The 17,776-nt window shown below is 42.2% G+C and overlaps 1 protein-coding gene across 1 annotated transcript in view; it reads left to right on the top strand.

The window, feature by feature from the left end:
* The window catches only part of far1 (fatty acyl-CoA reductase 1), a 42,223-nt gene that overhangs the window by 8,546 nt on the left and 15,901 nt on the right, over positions 1-17,776 (top strand). The window contains exons 2-7 of the mRNA XM_088995778.1: positions 3,396-3,508; positions 4,291-4,407; positions 10,285-10,460; positions 11,092-11,271; positions 13,620-13,797; positions 13,938-13,982. Of these exons, the coding sequence (XP_088851904.1) occupies positions 3,407-3,508; positions 4,291-4,407; positions 10,285-10,460; positions 11,092-11,271; positions 13,620-13,797; positions 13,938-13,982 (798 nt within the window). The 5' untranslated portion in view covers positions 3,396-3,406. The remainder of the gene's footprint in view (positions 1-3,395; positions 3,509-4,290; positions 4,408-10,284; positions 10,461-11,091; positions 11,272-13,619; positions 13,798-13,937; positions 13,983-17,776) is intronic.

A 17,776-nucleotide genomic window follows, 5' to 3' on the forward strand; every position in this document is an offset into this window, starting at 1 on the left:
AAAGTTTGGAGTGAGCGAAAAACTTGGAAGGGACTGGCGAAAAGCAGAGGTTACGCTTACTGAAATGAAGAAAACAAAAAAAGCTAATCGCGGACGAAAAGCTAGGTGGCCGTAGTTGGAGCAACGAGTTCACGCATGGGTGCCTCACTGCAACCGGGAGAATGCGCCATGCAACTTTCCTGGAAGTCATTGAATGGATCGACAAAGCATGGGCTTCAGTGAAAACCGAAACCATCCTGTCGGGATTCAGAAAGGCTGCAATAATTGGAACTGCAACTGACGATGAGTCTGATGTAAGCGACGTAGAAGAGGAAGTGGCGCCTTGTCTACCTGCCGAGTTGGGGGAGTTATTTAAAAGTGACACAGAGGATGATTTCCTTGGATTTGGTGATTTGGAGTAAAACCTGATATTTTGGTAAACTTGTTAGCATGTTCTTTGTGCTAGAGTTATCTGAATAACTCTTGTAAAAGACTGTTCTGGGTTACCAAAAAGGAGGTGTGTCCATCGGAGTTGCGTAGAGCGAGAGCTGCGGTGTTATGTTGGGAAAAAAAGAAGTAAAACGGAGCCTGATGTTCTCGATTCTATTTTAATGTAATTAATTTATTTTAAATTGCTTTTCAAGATGACACGTATGTTGTTTGGTGTTGGATTTTATCAAATACATTTTCCCCAAAAATGCGACTTATCCTCCAGTGCGACCTATATATGTTTTTTTCTTCTTAATTATGCATTTTTTGGCTGGTGCGACCTATAATCAGGAACGACGTATAATCCAAAAAATACGGTAGTTGCTCATAAATCACTGATTAACCGATTTATTTTCTCTTCATAATCCGATGTGTTGAGAAACACTGTACACCTACCCTTGTCTGCTGGCAAAATAGTAATATTGTTATCTTTTTGTCGAGTAGTTAACGCCTTTCTCTCTTCTAATGTTATGTTGGACGGAGGTGGTTTGGCACTTCTAAGAAGGGCTGATATTTTAATGCGCAGATCATCTGCCTCTGCATAGGAAAGTTTGTTATTTTTAATAGCCGATTGAGTAGCTGTGATGTAGTCTATTGTAGGTATTGTTTTAGGAGTTACCGAGAAATTTAAACCTTTGGTTAGTACCGCCTTTTTTTGTCTCTGAGAGATCTCTGTCTGACAAATTTTTGATCCAATTCTCTCTTGAAATCTGCTCATACCTAATTTTTCCCGTGTTTACAAGTAGCTGTGATTGTTTCTGTAAAAGTAATTTTTGAAATTTACCCTTTTGTCTCTCTTTGGTTTTGCTGTGGTGCCTCATGTATCCGCATTTGGTAAATTTACATACTTCCTGAGAGATTTTGTGGGTAAATTCAGTTTGTAATCGTTGATAATAAGTTTCTATTTCTGACTGTTTGTTTTTTATCTCTATGTTAAGTCTCCTAATTCGCAAATTGAGTATTTTCCTATTATAATTTTGTTGCATTTTATCGGCTAAGTATCCAGGTTCCAGGTGTGCTTGCTTCAAGCATTTAGGAATTAACCGGCTCTGTCTGCATCTAAGATTGAATCTGAGGTGGTTCTTTAAGTCACCTAATTTAAAAGTGGCCTTTTCTAAGTTACGTACCGGCATATAGATGTCCCTCCCAAAGTTGGCAGCAATATGTCTGTGTGACGACTGAAGAAACCTTTTCATCGATGGACCACTCCTGTACGACTGAGAGCTTACACAGACATCATCGTAATAATAATTATTAATATTAATATTCATATTAATATTCAGGGCGGCCCGGTAGTCAAGTGGTTAGCACACCGGCTTCACAGGGCAGAGGTCGCCGCTTCGCGTCCCGGTCTGGCCTCCCTGTGTGGAGCTTGCATGTTCTCCCCGTACCCGCGTGGGTTTTCTCTGGGTCCTCCGGTTTCCTCCCACACTCCAAAAACATGCATGGCAGGCAGATTGACCACTCCAAATAGTCCCTAGGTGTGAGTGTGAGAGTGACTGTTGTATGTCTTTGTGTGCCCTGCGATTGGCTGGCAACCAATTCAGGGTGTCCCCCGCCTCGTGCCCGAAGACAGCTGAGATAGGCTGCAGCAACCCCGCGACCCTAATGAGGAATAAGCGCAAAATGAGATGAGATATTAATATTCATATTGATATTATCTCACTTTCCGTACCGCTCCGGAGGACCCGGAGAAAACCCACGCGGGTCCGGGGAGAGCATGCAAACTCCACACAGGGAGGCCGGACCGGGACGCGAACCGGTGACCTCTGCACTGTGAAGCCAGTGTGCTAACCACTCGACTACCGGGCCGCCCTATTCATATTAATATTAATATTAATATTATATACAAAGCAGATCAATATGTTTGAACTGTCCATTGAAATTGCCTTGCAATACATTGTCAGAGCTCAGACTGGAACAGAATTGTCACATATATCACTGCCCATGTGGTAAATGTATTTTTTGTTTTGTCGTGTTTTTTTTCAATGCTGCAAACTGTTGCAAAGACATTCACCTGACATTCCCAAGCAGTTACCGTATAGTGGTCAGACATTTTTTTTTCTTGTCGCCATCAAATTTTGAACATGTTGGAATTTTTCAGCGACAAAAATACAAAGTTTGAGACCATTAAAAGTAGTGAACCAGCTTTGTGACTGTTCCCGTCAATGTACAAAACCTACTACATTCACAAACACTGTGCCGCACAGTGAGATACAGCCGTCATTTGAAACCTATTAACTATTTCAAATACAGGCATAAAGTGTGTAATAGATTAACAATTCCGTTTTTGTTCAATTGTACTGTATTCCATGATAACATGTTTCCTCTGTCATCACCTTTCTTCATCATATGGTGTCCATGAAGTATCCTTCCATGCCCCCAAAAACATGACAATGTATTAATATAAACAAATAAGCATTCCGTTTGTTTGTCTCCCCCCCAACAAAAAAATGGTTTCCACCTTGATGATACTCATGGTTGTCTACACCTCTTCAGTAGTGAATATGACGAGATTTGTGGAGAAAAGAGAGAGTGCTATGTCAATATTGATTGAAGGTTATCTAAATTGCTTGTTATCAGCTGGACAATGTCTGTCTTCTTGGAAAACTCATGATTTCACTGATAGGATCCTACACTGCAAAGAATAAACGTATCCCATTGCAAGTTATCCCTCATAGCCAAACAAAGGCTAATCAGCCCTTGTGTTGTGTACACAAACTTTATGAACTCAACTACTGGCAGTCCGGCGCTGCCCCCTGGCTCTGTACTGCATGTGCCAAGTTTTGACTTGGAACAAGACAAATGTATGCTTCAAACTGCTATTTATCTAGTGCAGCATGAAAAGAGTAACATCTCCATATTTTCTGGGCAAAGCTCAAGAGATGTTGTCGTAATCGAATATTTTTGTTGTTCTTTTTGAGCAGGAGGAGTGGTGATGAAGAGTTCAACAAACACCTTGGCAGACATGGTGAACATACCGGAATACTATGCAGGAAAAAATGTGCTGATCACTGGAGCAACTGGCTTCATGGGAAAGGTACAATAGTAATTGACTTAGCAGTGAGTCAGTAGGTCTCACTCAACCAATTTGTGGAGAAAGCAAAAGTAGATTTGGGGTCAGCAAATAGAAATTCATGAACACAACTTCATGAAATTAATGTCTTCCATTTGAAATATGTCATATTTTATTTGTAATCACGGACGATAATTTAGAACTCCAAAATAGTTTGCACTCGCGCGCACGTGCACACACACACACAAATAAGACAATTTCTCCAGTCGAAACACACAGTATCACCCTTCACATTGGCACTTTGCAGTGAGCAGGTTGAGTTCTCCTTTGTTGCACATGTTTGCTAATGGGAATCTGAATCATCTTTATTGGCCGTACATGGAAAACACAGTATAGGGTTTATGTTGGTCAATTGTAATTTTTATTAAGAAAAAAAAATCATACCTCCCTAACCCCTTGTGAAAAAGTACATGTACAATAATTATGATATGCCGTACCTGTGAGGTAGATTTTTTTATTTTGGCAAAGTAGATGTGTTCACCAACTCATATTTAGACAATTGTGGAGAAGCATTCCAGGGACATAGAACTTTTTGTGGAAGTAGAAAAAGTTCGAGTGCAGCTAACGAAAAATGGGAGCAAAAATTAGTGGTGTAAAGTTAGGGGAGAGGAGAGTGCTCAAAGAACAAGCATGAACACAAACATCGTTTTAGAAATTGATACAGGAACCGGACTATCATGTGTACAAGTCACTTATATAGCCCCATGAAAGAAATGTTTATACCCTTTCCCCATTGACTATGACAGGTAATGCTGGAGAAATTGCTACGGTCGTGCCCAGGAGTTAATACTGTCTATGTGATGGTCAGGTCAAAAGCTGGCCAGAACCCTCAGGCCCGTATTGCTGACATGATCAGCTGCAAGGTAAGAGCTTTTGACATCCGATGACAGTCTGGATTACTTTAGGAGGTTGGGAGTATAGTAGGATTGGAGCATATTACAGAGATGAAAGTCCTCTGGACGGTCCTGGAATTCTGGTTTTTCACGTTTTCATGACAATTCCTCCAAAACATTGAGGGAAAATTGCCATGTTGAAGCACGAACACGAGTAACATTAGCACCCCTCCTCTCGCGTTCTCTTGGCCTGATCATATCTCTGAGATTTCAAAATGTTGGCCAAGATGGAAGCCACAAAGGATGCACGTGTGCACACAAAAGGTTAATTGATGATTGGATGTTGAGTATTTGAATCGCAAATTGTGTAAACTAATGAATGCGTGATGGGCCAGGGACAGCCCCAGAGCAATGTTCAAGCAGGCAAACTGACATACGTGCAATAGACGCGTGTGGAATACAATAGTGGAGACAGCCCCAGCGTAAGGACCCTCTTCCAATGGCTTGAGGAAAATAACTTGATTTACTTGGACTGATAATCCTCGTCTCACCCACCTGTCTGTCCCCCATTTTTTATTTTTTTAGCTCGAGTCCTCTACCAGAGGCCAGGAAGCTTAAGGGTTCTGCGCAGTATCCGTGCTGTTCCCAGCACTTTTCTGGGCCAAGTTATCCGATGTTGTTCCCGGGATCTGTTGCAGCCACTCGTCGAGTTTGGGGGTCACTGCCCCGAGTGCTCCGACCACCACAGGCACGACTGTCACCTTTACCTTCCAGGCTCTCTCCAGCTCCTCTCTGAGCCCTTGGTATTTCTCGATTTTCTCATGTTCCTTCTTTCTGATGTTTCCATCACTCGGGACCGCTACATCCACGACAACGGCTTTCTTTTCCCATTTATCTATGACCACGATATCTGGTTGGTTGGCCATTACCATCTTGTCGGTTTGTATCTGGAAGTCCCACAGGATCTTTGCTCGGTCATTCTCCACCACCTTGGGAGGTGTTTCCCATTTTGACCTTGGGGTTTCCAGTCCATACTCAGCACAGATGTTTCGGTAGACGATGCCGGCCACCTGGTTATGGCGCTCCATGTAGGCTTTCCCTGCCAGCATCTTACACCCTGCAGTTATGTGTTGGATTGTCTCAGGTGCCTCTTTGCACAACCTACACCTTGGGTCTTGTCTGGTGTGGTATATCCCTGCCTCCATGGCTCTGGTGTTCAGGGCCTGCTCTTGGGCAGCCAGGATGAGTGCCTCTGTGCTGTCCTTTAGGCCAGCCCTCTCTAGCCACTGATAGGACTTGTTGAGATCAGCCACTTCTGCTATGGTTCGGTGGTACATCCTGTGTAGGGGCTTTTTCCATGATGGACCCTCTTCCAGCACCTCATCCTCTGTTCCCCATTGTCTGAGACATTCTCTGAGTACATCATCCGCTGGAGCCTTCTCTTTGATGTATTCATGGAGCTTGGATGTTTCATCCTGGACAGTGGCTCTCACACTCACTAGTCCCCGGCCTCCTTCCGTACGGCTTGTGTACAGTCTCAGGGTGCTGGACTTGGGATGGAACCCTCCGTGCATGGTGAGGAGTTTTCGGGTCTTAAAATACGTGGTCTGAATCTCTTCCTTTGCGCTTTATTATTCCTGCAGGGTATCTGATCACTGGCAGGGCATAGCTGTTTATTGCCCGGGTCTTGTTCTTGCCATTGAGGTGGCTTCTGAGGACTTGCCTCACCCGCTGGAGGTATTTGGTCGTAGCCGCTTTCCTTGTTGCTAGTTCGAGGTTGCCATTGGCCTGTGGTATACCGAGGTACTTGAAGCTGTTTTCAATGTCTGCTATTGTTCCTTCAGGGAGTGAGACCCCTTCAGTGTGGACTACCTTGCCCCTCTTAGTCACCATCCGACTACATTTCTCCAGCCCGAATGACATTCCGATATCACTGCTGTAGATCCTGGTTGTGTGGATTGGATTGGATTGGATTTGCCTTTATTAGTCTCGCAGTGGAGAAATTTACATTTCACAGCAGCAAAGTTATGAAAGAAATGAAAGTCTATGTCCCTTTCGCTCTTAGCATACAGCTTTATGTCATCCATGTAGAGGAGGTGACTGATCGTAGCTCCATTTCTAGGGCGGTATACATAGCCTGTCTTGGCGATTATTTGGCTGAAGGGGTTCAGTCCTATGCAGAACAGCAGCGGGGAGAGTGCATCACCTTGGTATATGCCACATTTGATGGACACTTGCGTTAGTGGCTTGCCATTGGCTTCAAGTGTGGTTTTCCACATCCTCATCGAGTTTGCAACGAAGGCTCTCAGGGTCCTGTTGACCTTATACAACTCCAAGCATCCAGTGATCCATGTGTGTGGCATCGAGTCATATGCTTTCTTGTAATCAATCCAGGCTGTGCACAGGTTGGTATGTCGGGACCTGCAGTCTTGAGCGACCGTTCTGTCAACCAGCAGCTGATGTTTGGCACCTCTAGTATCTCTACTAATGCCTTTCTGTGCTTTGCTCATGTATTGATCCATGTGTCCACTTATCTTAGCCGCAATGATGCCTGACATGAGCTTCCATGTTGTGGAGAGACAGGTTATTGGCCGATAGTTGGAAAGAACTGCACCCTTTGAGGAATCCTTCATGATCAGGATTGTTCGCCCTTTCGTTAGCCATCCTGGGTGAGTCCCATCCATCCGCAACTGGTTCATTTGTGCTGCTAGGCGCTCGTGGAGTGCTGTGAGTTTCTTTAGCCAGTAGGTGTGGACCAAATCCGGGCCTGGTGCCGTCCAGTTTTTCATACCTGAGACTCTTCCTTGTATATCTGCCGCTGTGATGGTAACTAGGTTCTGTTCAGGGAGGTTGCTGTGCTCCTCTTTCAGAGTCACCAGCCATTGTGCACTGCTGTTATGTGCAACCTCCTTCTCCCATATGCCTTTCCAGTATCTTTCAGTTTCCAGCCTTGGAGGGTCTGCTCTGCTGTTAGAACCCTGCCACTGAGCGTACACTTTCGCAGGTTGTGTTGCGAACAGCCTGTTTATTCTTCTGGCCTCATTCTCTTTCATGTACCTCTTTAGGCGACTGGACAAGGCCTGGTGCCTTTGTTTGGGAGTTTCGTATTGTTTTGATCCATGTGTCCACTTATTTTAGCCGCAATGATGCCTGACATGAGCTTCTATGTTGTGGAGAAACAGGTTAATATATATATATATATATATATATATATATATATATATATATATATATATATATATATATATATATATATATATATATATATATACATACACAGTAAAGTCTCGTTATATCGATATCGGATATATCGATAGTCCCGGTTATATCGATACTATTTCTATGCACGCACGGAGAAAATTACATGCAAACAGGGTCGGATATATCGATAGTCCCGGTTATATCGATATTTTTTCGGACTCCCTTAAATATCGATATAACGAGACTTTACTGTATATATATATATATATATATATATATATATATATATATATATATATATATATATATATATATATATATATATATATATATATATATATATACACGAACGTTAAATTTATGAAAATTTTACCTTGGCATACAAACTATTTTTCGAGATACACACGGAGAGCCACAATGAGTGATGTGAAAATGGCAGCTGACTTGTTTTTGTCCTCTATTCCCCACCCCCAGTCTTGTGATTGGTCAAGAACGCAGCAGTGAGGAGTGGGGTTTAAACATTAAAGAGATAGGCAGACGAGGTCCCCATAAAACATGATTTTGTACTAAATAAGCCGTCGAACTACACAAAATATACCTTATTTTATGTATAATAAATGTGCTATTGTATTGTAATGAAATAAATACACTGCACTGTATAATAAAGTCATTTTATTTATATTTGTGATGGTCGTTGATGGGTTGATGGAATGGGGTGGGAGGAAGTCAGAATTGCTGTTTGGAAGCAGAGTCACATTCCGTAAGGACTGTAATTTAAGAAATATACTGTACTATATAATAAAGTCGTTTTATTTACCTTTGTGATGGTCGTTGATTGCTTGATGGAGTGGCCGCTTTCATCAGCATTAAACACTTGTTGATGTTCGTAAGCCAAGGCGTTCGTAAGATGAGGTATCACTGTTCACACACACACACACACACACACACACACACACACACACACACACACACACACACACACACACACACACACACACACACACACACACACACACACACACACACACACACACACACACACACACACACACACACACACACACACACACACACACACACACACACACACACACCTATATATTGCTGGTCAAGTGAATACTACTCTTTTGTAACAGGAAGAATTGTTTTTTTTCCAACAATTGGTAACCGTTTGCCTTCACTTTCTCATTGCATTCAACCGATCCTTTGCTGCTGTGTTACTTCCGGATAGAGTGAACGCTGGCGCGAATGGCTGCCGCTGCCGCTGCTCAACCGCACAAAACAAAAAAAAAGTTCTTATCCCGTGACTGTTAAGTGTCCTTAAGAGTTTTGAAAGGCGCTTAGAAATTACATTTATTATTATTATTATTATTATTATTATTATATTTTATATGTACGTGGGAAATTGCTATTTACTACGGGATTACTTATATTTCATTTTTAAATCTACCAACCACTTAAGTGCACTCTTGGGACACAAGTGAGAATTAAAGAACAACCGACACCATTTTTTTTTGTTTCCTAACTGACATGAGAAAAAATGTTTTATCGCATATAAAATACCATAAACACGCAGGCTGATATTTTTAGTCAAATGCAAAACACCAATAAAAATGACTTAAAGTGTCCAAAAACTACTTCAAATTGAACCCGGAAGTGGCGAGTTACAGAAGGTCCCGCCCCCTTGTTCGTGACATCACGCCAAGATGTCTTGCCTTGCTCGAGAATCAAGACAATGGCTTCAGATTCGGAGAAGATGCTTTCTTGTTACTCATCCAGTTATGAATAGGACTCAAATAGTTCTGAAGAGGAGAGCATACATGTTTGCAATCGATTAAATAATTTATTCCGTGTCATTTTGAGGCATCTGGACAGAAATGTAGCACCCACAAAATTCAGAAGATGGCGCCAAAGCTCTGTTAGGAATGGGCTGATTTGTCTGCTTGTAATTTGTGTCAGCTCGTATCAAATAGTTGTCTTGGTGCAACACACAATTCACCATCGCGTTATTGATGTTTTTTCCTTCTAATTTCACCATCAACACGTATCAACACGAAGTTTTCAGACCAAACAAAGTACCGCAAAGTGCATTGTGTGTCCTTTCCTCTGTCAGGGGCGTTCCTTCCGTGACGTGACGTCAGGACTCGTCACCAACTCAAAAACGAGACTTCCTGAATATTCAGTGCGAGTCTTAAAATGTAAAATATCGCTATATGTGGTGGAATACGCTCTGTAGAAGTCGATTTTATAAATTCTGGACACAACTTGTCCGGAGGTGTCGGTTGTCCTTTAAGTGGTCCAGACAATGGATTGACTGGTAAGAAATGCTGGAGTACTGTGACCTATTGTCATATGAAAAGTTGATAATTGTTGAATACAAACAATTAATTATGAAGCATAGTTGTGAATGATGTTTTCAAAACAAACAAACAAAATATTTTAGACCTTGACATTGGAAAATTCAGATAAAATTTCCAGGAAGGGAATATCCATAGTTTGGCAGCTCTCCGCCAATGTAATCAAGTCAAAAACACCATTGCCACTTATTTAAGCATTGGTCGAACCAAGAAAAAAAGCTGGCCGAACAAGTGCAACCTGCACAAAAAGTGAGTGTATGGAGCCCCGATCCTGCATTGATTGAAAATGTCCGACATGAAGGATTCATGTCTGCTTGCTTTTTATTTGACTGAAAATGTGTCTGCTTAGTTGTTTGAAAGGTTACAAGATGAACAGCCATGCTTTGCTGAGAAGATTATTGCAGTGAGCAGTGACCTCACAAAGCCAGAACTGGATCTTAGTCAGGAGAATCAAACTTTACTTGCTGAAAGCGTCAACATTGTCTTCCACTGTGCCGCCACCATCCGCTTCAATGAGCCACTCAAGTGAGTATTTTAATTGCAAGTGCTCTTTTTTTCTTCTCGTCGTGGCTTTCTCATTGCCTATTTGACTTGCACAGAACCGTTAAATACGATTGAATAGCGCTTTAAGGCGTCTTGCGTATGAAATGTGATGGAACGCTTCTGGAACTGTGCTCGACTTCTCATCAAGCATGGCGTGCCGATACGAGTCAGAGTTGTTTTGAGTCCACAAAGATATTTGACACCTTACTTACTTGCTTCAACAAAGGTTGTTGTGTTTGTTCCTCCTGTTGTTGTCCGGGACAAAACCGGGTCGTACCTTTTGATCAGTAGTTACGTTTAAGGGCAGAGGTTGCTGTTAAGGAGTGAGAAAGCAGAATCATTTGCATTTTTGGTGTTTGAACAGGGACTGGCGTTTGCATCCCATATACCAGTTTTCTTTTGTCTCGAAAGAAATTCATTTGTTGTCTAGACATACAGACTTCTTTTACTTTGAATTATGACGCATGCCTTGAAGCGGCAGCTCCTTTTATTGCCAGAGTTCTGTACTGAGCACCTCTGTGAGACAGCAAAGTGTGACTTGTTCTAAATGTCATTTTATTTTTGCTTTGTTTTTTTTTTTGACCTTCTATCCTTTCTAAAACTTTCCTCTTAGAGATGCAATGCAGTTGAATGTCTTGGCTACTCAGAAGATGCTCGCTCTGGCCCATAAAATGAAGCATTTAGAAATCTTCATCCATGTATCGACAGCCTACGCCAACTGTGATCGGATGCTCATTGAGGAAATGGTCTATCCTCCTCCAGTGGAATACATCAAACTCATTGATGCACTTGAGTAAGTTCATTTTGACTTTTACCATATGGAGCTAGTCAATGTTAGGAGATGACAAGCATGTTTTTGCAGAATTTTATTGTTCCCGACCCAACTAATATCAGTGATAGACTTAGTATCATAGAAAGGTCAAATGCTTGCTCAATGGCGGCTCTTCTGGAGTACATTATAGACTCAAGAACTGGGGTGGGCAGACCTTTTGGCTCAGTGGCCACATTCATTTCTAAAATTCGACAAGCGAGCCGGGTCAGCACAAGTTACTGCATCAACAGAACAAAACCATTACGGTATTAACTTATCAGAATCAGAAAGCCTTTAATAGTTCCACAATGGGGAAATTTGCAAAAATACAGCAGCCAAATTGAAAGGTGTGTGTGTGGGGGGGGGGGCAAAAACATAATGTATTCTATGCACAAAAGAAAAACATTCTTTTATTAATGAGAACAGCGAGACAACTGTGGTTCAGCACATTTTAAAAATATCCAGAATATAACAGTTGGGACTATTTGCTACAAAATGAGATGAGGGAGAGATCGGGAAGTTTTCTTTTCGCGCCCAACGTTAGATTGCCGCGATCACCACACGTGACAGCATTGCTCAGCTGATGTTGTGCAGAAACTTTTGAAGCCAGAACAAAGTTTTTCATGCTCATTTAGCGTAATCAAGCGATCCTGCTCTCTTATTAGCAATCCAGTTGATTGACTAACTTACCGGCTGTTTTACAGACTAACCGACTGACCAACGAACAAACAACTAACTAACCAGTTAACTAATCAACCAATTAACTAGCAGAATAACCAACTAGTAAATTAACTAGAATACTAACTAAATTGCCTTCAAAAAATTCATTCAAAATGGTATCGATGAGAAGGTTTCTTCAGCCGTCATCTGTACAAAAGTGAAGGTTTCGGACGTTTCGCCTCCTATCCAAGAGGCTTCGTCAGCGAACTAAAGTCTGACTGGTCGTATCGGCCCCATTTATATATCCCTAATGTCCAGACATGGTGGCGCCGGACACCGCTATGATAGGTCCCTACTCTCAGGTTGGGGGGGCAGAGGACCCCTCCCTGTGGCCCCACTGATTGTTCCTACATTCCTGACTAACGACTGGCCTATTACCCCCACTCCCCCCGGTATCACCTCATCAGCTTAACGACCCTCATCAGCATTACGAATGTTGCCTAACCTGTTTTGCCTAAGCAGGCTATTGTATGAGCGATCCAAATTGAACCTCACCCCACCAGACCGGTTTAATGAAGGATTTTGTTGTTTTATAAGAATCGCTTCTTTTACCCCCCTTTCAAACCATCTCTGTTCTTTGGCTAAGATTTTAACCTCATTGTCGTCAAATGAGTGGTTGCTAGCTTTTAGGTGCAGATGTACTGCCGATTGAGGTCCACTTGTATTATCCCTGCGATGTTGATAAAGTCTTTTTTTGAGAATTTGTTGAGTCTCCCCAATGTACTGCTCTTTACAATTTTCATTCTTACAATGTATGGAATAAACTACATTACTTTGTTTTTCATTTGGTAGCCTATCTTTTGGATGCACTCATTTTAATCAGTCAGACTTTAGTTCGCTGACAAAGCCTCTTGGATAGGAGGCGAAACGTCCGAAACCTTCACATTTGTACAGATGACGGCTGAAGAAACCTTCTCATCGATGGACCACTCCTGTACGACTGAGAGCTTCCACAGACGTATTCAAAATGGTATTTGGCATGGCCAATAACAAAAAAAATGTGTGAAATTCAATTGGATTATGTTGTCTTATGTTAATAAATAGTGCAGTTACACTGTTTTACTGTCATGTGTGCTCTTTGCTGCTGATGGAAAACACAAAAGGTAGAAAAAGAGGTCAATGTTCACATAGAAAAGACTTGATTTCTTTTATTTCATTATATCGGGGTTTCAAAATGTATGCTCCGTTGTACTAAGCCAACCGTTTTCATCCTTTTGTCAGACTGTAAGTGTCATTTTAGGGACTCTTGAGCACGTTGCTCAAAATGTTCCAAAGGTGTGATGTCACAACATGGATAATGCCACACTCACTCCAAATTAATCAGCCCCCGGCGTGGCGACCTGATTGCTTTGTGAAGTTGTGGATAGTGGAAGTGAGGCTGGATGATATGAACATTCAACATGATAAATATTGAATATTAAGATGACATCAATCTTTGCACACGCATTCTCGTGTACACACATTCTCACGTGCAGCTCATTCTAACCAACCACTTCTTTGAAGAGGATTCCCCATATTCTGGTTGCCGCTGCTTACCCGTAGAAAAAAACGTGACTATATATATATATATATGCATATATATATATAAAATGTCTTAATTGTGTTCCCAGTTGGATGGACGATGAACTGGTGTCTGTTCTGACCCCCAAGCTGATTGGTCAACGACCCAACACTTATACCTACACAAAAGCATTAGCTGAGTATCTGGTGCAGCAGGAGGCTGGCGATCTCAACGTTGCTATTGTAAGACCCTCCATCGTTGGTGCGAGCTGGAAAGAACCTTTTCCTGTGAGTTTCTATTGAAATATTTTTTTCTTCCAATTCAAAACCCTTATAGAAGGTCAATATTGTATTGTGTGTAACTCTGCAATTCAGTATTTATCATTATAATTATCATAACAATGTGTTACTTTTCTTTGCTGTTTCAGGGTTGGATTGATAATTATAATGGACCTAGTGGAATATTCATTGCAGTAAGTACGGTTGTGGTTCGTTTTGTCATTTATCAGTGATGGTGCTGTTTTTCCCACTCTTACTAGACAGAAAACAGAATGTAACAAAAACCAGTTTTCATTGAAAAATCTGTTTTGAGAACAGAATTGTTAGATTTTAAGATGCACCAGTCTTGGATTTGGATTTGCCTTTATTAGTCTCGCAGTGGAGAAATTTACATTGAAGCCAATCGTGCCTTACTTTGAAAATACCAAAATATCTATGGTCTTTTACTGGAGATATGAGCACTCCTTGAGTCAACTCAACTGCACTTGGTACTAATGTCTGGTCAGCAGACTGCAGGCGCCGGGAAGTTGTGTAGGGGCGGATGAGCTCCGAGAGGTAAGGTGGAGCCAGGCCACTTAAAGATTTGTAAATGAATAATAAGATCTTAAAAATAACTCTAAAATGTCTACCGGGAGCCAGTGACAGTATGCCAGAGTAGGTGTTATGTGCTCCCTCTTACGAGTACCAGTCAAGAGGCAAGCAGCAGCAGTCTGGACTAACCGGAGACACTTAATGGACGATTGGCAGATCCAAAGTAAAGTGATGAAGTAATCGAGGTGGGATGTGACAAAGGCATGGATTACCCTCTCAAGGTGCTCATGAATAAGAAGACGTTTTACTTTCGCCCCAGCGATCTAAGATGAAAGCATCTGGATTTAACAACGGCACCAAGTTGCTGGTCAAATTTAAAATCACGGTCCAATTTAAGACCAACATTTGAGACAGTTGACTTAAGAAAAGGAGACGGGGGACCAAGTCTACAGGACTTCTTTTCGGTGAAATTCAAGAAATGTTGTGCCATCAAGGTTTAGATTTTAGATTTCCTCCAGGCAGGATAAAAGTGGCCTTTATGAGAAAGCATCTTTTTAGCTCAGTGGGACATAGTCATCTGCATAGCAGTGGAAGTAAATACCTTGTTTCCTTAAAATGGAACCCAACGGTACAGTGAGAAACTGCATGGGCCCCAGAATTGAGCCCTGTGCAACATCACATTACAGAGGGTGGTATGTGACTCAGAGCAGCCAAGGCCAACACAAAACATTCTGGCAGCTAAACAGGACCTAAATCACTCAGGAGTACTACGGCCAATGCTCACCAAGTGCTGCAAATGAGTCAACATAATACTGTGAGCCACTGTATCAAATCCATCCGTCCATTTTCCGTAGCGCTTATTCCTCATTAGGGTCGCGGGGGGTGCTGGAGCCTATCTCAGCTGTCTTCGAGCACGAGGCGGGGGACACCCTGAATTGCTTGCCAGCCAATCGCAGGGCACACTAAGACGTACAACAGTCACTCTCACACTCACGCAATTTGGAGTGGTCAATCTGCCTGCCATGCATGTTTTTGGAATGTGGGAGGAAACCGGAGGACCCGGAGAAAACCCACGCGGGCCCGGGGAGAACATGCAAACTCCACACATGGAGGCCGGACCGGGACGCGAACCGGTGACCTCTGCACTGTGAAGCTGTGTGCTAACCACTCGACTACCAGGCCGCCCCCACTGTATCAAATGCTGCAGTTAAATCCAATATAACCGGATAGCCTTTAACATAAATGGCTTTCCCTTCCTCATCATTGGTAAAAATCCAGCCAAACTATCGGACTGAAACAATGAGAAGGTTTCTTCAGCCGTCATCTGTACAAAAGTGAAGGTTTCGGACGTTTCGCCTCCTATCCAAGAGGCTTCGTCTAAGCCTAAGCAGGCTATTGTATGAACGATCCAAATTGAACCTCACCCCACCAGACCGGTTTAATGAAGGATTTAGTGGTTTTATGAGAATCGCTTCTTTTACCCCCTTTCAAACCATCTATGTTCTTTCGCTAAGATTTTAACGTCATTGTCGTCAAATGAGTGGTTGCTAGCTTTTAGGTGCATATGTACTGCCGATTGAGGCCCACTAGTATTATCCCTGTGATGTTGATAGTCTTTTTTTGAGAATTTGTTGAGTCTCCCCAATGTATTCCTCTTTATAATTTTCATTCCTTACAATGTATTGAATAAACTACATTACTTTGTTTTTCAATTGGCAGCATATCTTTTAGATGCACTAATTTTTGTCTTAACGTGTTTATCGGTTTGAAATAAGTAGTTGCCAAAGGACTCTTTGTAGTTTTTCAGAAACTCCTGCAATGTCAGGTACTGCTACTCCTCTCCTTTTTGTATCTTCATAATTGTTGGTTTCATTCCCTATTCTTTCTTTCTGACATTTGTTGAATGACCACTGAGGGTACCCACAGTTAGTGAGTGCTCTCCTGATATGTTTTGACTCCTTTTCTCTAACTTCAATGCTAGTTGGTATTAGTTTAGCCCTATGCTAGAGTGTTCTGATAACTCCTAGTTTGTGTTGTAAAGGGTGGTTAGAGTCAAAAAGTAAATATTGGTCAGTGTGCGTAGCCTTCCTAAAGACTCCTGTTTTTAGCGCTCTGTTTTCTTTTATAATTACTTTACAATCCAAGAAGGCTAGTTGGTTCTCTTTAATGTCCTCACGAGTATATTTAATGTTGATGTCTACAGAGTTGAGGTGGTCTGTGAAGGATTGAATTTCTTGTTTTTTAATTATGACAAAAGTATCGTCCACATATCTAAACCAGTGTCTAGGTTTAGTCCCCGGGAAGGATGTGAGGGCCTGTTTCTCCATCTCTTCCATGTACAGATTAGCCACTGTGGGTGAAACTGGTGAGCCCATAGCACAACCATGAATTTGTTGATAAAATTTCTCCCGAAATTGAAAATACGTAGTATTAAAGGCAGATTTCCAATGATTGGCAGATGTGATCTGGTTTAAGTTTGGTTCTTTCATGCAGAGAAACATCCGCCAGCAGTCTCGTCCTCACCACTGAGACTGCTGCTGGGGTTGGGACAGCTGTGAAGAGAGAAGTCACTCCGTAAGATGCCAAAGTTTCCTCAGGTTCCAATATGAGGTCTTTGATCCTCTCTACAAACCCTGTGGTGTTCTCTACGTGATATTCTGTGTTACCCACCAACGGAGCTAAGGTAGTTTTTAAATATTTGGCTACATTGTATTTAGAGGAGTCAATCCTACAAACAATGGGTGTGAGGGGGATCCCTTTATGTATTTCAGAATCAGAATCAGAATACCTTTATTCGTCCCGCAATGGGGAAATTTGCAGTCCACAGCAGCAATTGAAGAGGGATGGGGTTGGGGTGGGAGTGAAAGGATAGAAAACAAGATATTCTAAGCATAACAAAATAAAAATGTCAACTGTATACTGTGCAAATGTAGATGTGCAAAAACCGTTCTATAAACAAGACTGTACATAGTGCAGAATCAAGAGATGCATTTAGATGTATTGCAACAACCCATATTTACAAGTGTCCAGTTTTTTTTTGTTTTTTTTTTCACATGTGATCATTGGGAATTGTGAAGCCTGACAGCAGTCGGTAGGAACGAGCGGCGGTACCTCTCCTTCTTGCAGCGCGGGTGTAATAGTCTCTGGCTAAAGGAGCTACCCAGAGCTGTCAGGATGGGCAGGAGGGGGTGGGAGGGGCTGTCCGTCATAGCTTTTAGTTTAGCTAGCGTCCGTCTGTTGCCCACCTCCTCTAGAGAGTCCAGCGAGCAGCCCACGACAGAACTGGCCCGCTTGACAAAGCGCTCCAGTCTTTTTCTGTCCCGGGTGGTGATGCTGCCTGACCAGCAGACAATGCCATAGTGGATAGCTGATGCCACCACAGAGTCATAGAAAGTCTTTTTGGCAGGCCATAGATACATGGCGTGGCCTCTCCCGGGTATAATCTAAAATACATCTG

Source organism: Hippocampus bargibanti, linkage group LG05 (assembly GCF_051943395.1).
Source record: "Hippocampus bargibanti isolate YZ-2025 linkage group LG05, ASM5194339v1, whole genome shotgun sequence".
Lineage (NCBI taxonomy): Eukaryota > Metazoa > Chordata > Actinopteri > Syngnathiformes > Syngnathidae > Hippocampus > Hippocampus bargibanti.